Raw genomic sequence first — 2,829 nt, forward strand, 5'->3', positions numbered from 1 at the left:
CGAGAAACAATCAAGGAAATATCTACCTATATTTATCGCAATTGCATTAGTTGCTCACAAAGTTCTTGCCGTTTAACTAACATTGTCAAGGTTTAAAAAAGTCGTAGTCTAGAGCGAGCCGCAGTCATGGTGTGAACGGAACAGACCGGTGACACGTCGTTCCGGATCGAAAGACAGCGACTGACTAATCGTTGATATATAAATAAACGACTGTATAGGTCAAACAAATAGAAATAACGTTTAGAGAGTAATTATTACGTGGCTCTTATGATTCTATCGTATAGCGGATTGAGATTCTCAGTGTCTTTTTTTAAATTAATCGTGTTCTTTTGTTCTTTTTTTATGTAAAACATCTCTGCAATCTCCCTCTTCCTTACATATCTCTCCCTATGCATGATTTTCGTATCGGACCATTTAAAATTATGCCCGTGTGTAAGTCGGTGCTTGCTAACAACGGAGTGTTTATTCACCTCTTTTTTGATGTCACCTAAATGTTCCTTCACACGAGTTTCCAAATGTCTTAAGGTTTGTCCAATATAAGAAACGTTACAGTCGTTGCATTCGATTTTGTAGACCACTCCTGTTTCTTTCATATTATCGAGCTTATCTTTACCCCGTTTTATAATTGAATCCATCTTTTTTGGAATCGTGTAAAGGACATCGAGGCCACATCGGTTTACGGTCCGGCGAATATCCTCACTAAGACCCTTAATGTAAGGAAGCGCAATGTATTTCCGGGCGTCGAAAGTACTGCTTACATTATTACAGTCAGTGATGTTATTGCGATGCTTTAATTCTTTTAATCTGTTGTTAATTTGCTTATCAATCAGCTCTTCTGGGAAGCAATTATTCCTAAGGATGTCTCTCACAATTTTAATATTAGAACTGTGAAAATGTTTATCCGAAAGCAAAATTGCATGGTCAACAAGGCTTGTGATTGTATTATATTTGTATTTCAATGGATGGTTGGAAAAGTAATTTACATATCGGCCCGAGAACGTGGGTTTCCTGTGCCAATTAGTCAAAAGCCTGTTGCCATTTTTGATTATGAGAGTATCTAGAAAGGGGATGGCCCCATTTACCTCCAATTCGTGAGTAAATTTTAAACGGGGGTGATAGTTATTAAACGCGTCAAGGACATCCCCAATTTTATCCTTAGGAATTACGGCAATAACATCGTCGACATAACGGCGGAAAAACGACAGAGAAAAATTAAGCATAGCAAGACAGTGAGTCTCTAAATCCTCCATCACAATATCCGCTAATATTGGTGAAAGCGGAGATCCCATCGGGCTGCCAAAGATCTGTTCATATGTGTCACCATTAAAACTGAAACTCGTAGATCCCAGTACCAGCTCAATAGCATGCAAAAATTGCGGCAAATTAAGCTTCGTGTTACCCGAGATATCCTGCCAACGTTTTTCTATTCCTCTGAGAACTAACTCCTTCGGGATGTTGGTGAAAAGAGCCGTTACATCGAGGGAAACGAGTACCTCGTCAGTATTAATCTCAATGTCCTTGATTTCTCTTACAAAGGACCAACTGTCCTTGATGTGAGACTTAGGTGGGCGAATAGAGTGATGCAAGATACTGTGGAGAAAGGACGCTACGTTATATAAGGGACTTCCCAAAGCCGAAACAATAATCCGTAGCGGAAAACCATTTTTATGGATCTTTGGCAGCCCGTAACAACGTGGGAGATTCCCGTTGGTGCAATTTAAACGCTTGTAGTCCGAGTCCTCGATAATACCACTGTCTCGCCACGATCTGACAAGTTCATTTAATTTCAAGGAGATTTGTCTAATAGGATCTTTCTTTAATTTTTTGTACGTGGACTCGTCTTTAAGTAAATCGGTCATTTTTGTCAAGTATTCATCCCTGTCCATAATAACAGTGACCTGACCCTTGTCAGCCTTCGTGACGAAGACATCGTGGTTTTCTCGTAAAAATTTTTTGCATTCCGCGTATCTATTTAATATGCAGCGATCGACCAAATCTACGTGGTTTTTATTCACTAAAAATCTATGTAAAGAATCCGTTAACGACTCACGTACACTATTTACCGCATTTTCCGGAAACCTGTGAGCATTAACTTCGAAATTCTTTATTGTTTCTAAAACGGAAATTTCGCGGTCTTTTTTATCGAATTGGTTAATCGGTAACGCAAATTTATCTCCCAAACACAGAAAATCTGACACAGAGTTCGGTATCTGCTTATTACTAATGTTGACTAACCATTTCGATTTGTCTATCCTCGAAAAAGGATCTGCCACAATGTTTCGTTTTTTTATTATTCTGTTAAATTTGTTGATAGATTTAACCTTTAGAGAATCATTGTATTTTATGACCTTCTCATTGTTACATTCGAGAAACTCGTTAACCAAACTCTCAGGTAAATTTTTGAATAGTTCTTTTTCAATATTAATGATTCTAAATCTTAAATTTTTTAACACATAATGGCAATCACCGATTTCCAGATTCAATATAACACCCTGACTCCGTCTTTTGAGACTGTCTACCTTATTTAACGCCCTATTGTTCCGGAAGCGAAAATTAAATTTCATATTGTAAATGTGCGGCGGTAACACACCGTATTTCCTACAGCGGATTAAAAAGGTGAGCTGTTGGCTCACTTTGCAGATCCTGTTTCTTGTGTTGATCCATGACTTCAGTAAAATTGTGTTGTTATATCCATAATTCTTCGTGATGTTCCCGAAAAATCCATGCCTCATCCAAACCACCATTATTGAGGTCAGTGGTGTGTAAAAATTTTCAAAATTCCTTGTTTTGTCAGTGAAAAATTAACACAGGTTATATTATTGACCAAAC

At 37.9% G+C, this 2,829-nt stretch overlaps 1 protein-coding gene across 1 annotated transcript; it reads right to left on the reverse strand.

Moving 5' to 3' along the window:
* Nucleotides 1-1,082: 1,082 nt before the first annotated feature.
* LOC112467849 lies at nucleotides 1,083-2,664 on the reverse strand (the record flags this gene model as incomplete). The annotated part of the gene is made up of 2 exons (XM_025036717.1): nucleotides 2,634-2,664; nucleotides 1,083-2,266 (listed from the first exon to the last, which is right to left on the reverse strand). Coding segments are annotated over exons 1-2 (1,215 nt in total), but the record flags the coding sequence as incomplete, so codon positions are not given.
* Between the last annotated feature and the right edge of the window lie 165 nt (nucleotides 2,665-2,829).

Source organism: Temnothorax curvispinosus, unplaced genomic scaffold (genome assembly GCF_003070985.1).
Source record: "Temnothorax curvispinosus isolate PA1 unplaced genomic scaffold, ASM307098v1 QBEX01017828.1, whole genome shotgun sequence".
Classification (NCBI taxonomy): Eukaryota; Metazoa; Arthropoda; class Insecta; order Hymenoptera; family Formicidae; genus Temnothorax; species Temnothorax curvispinosus.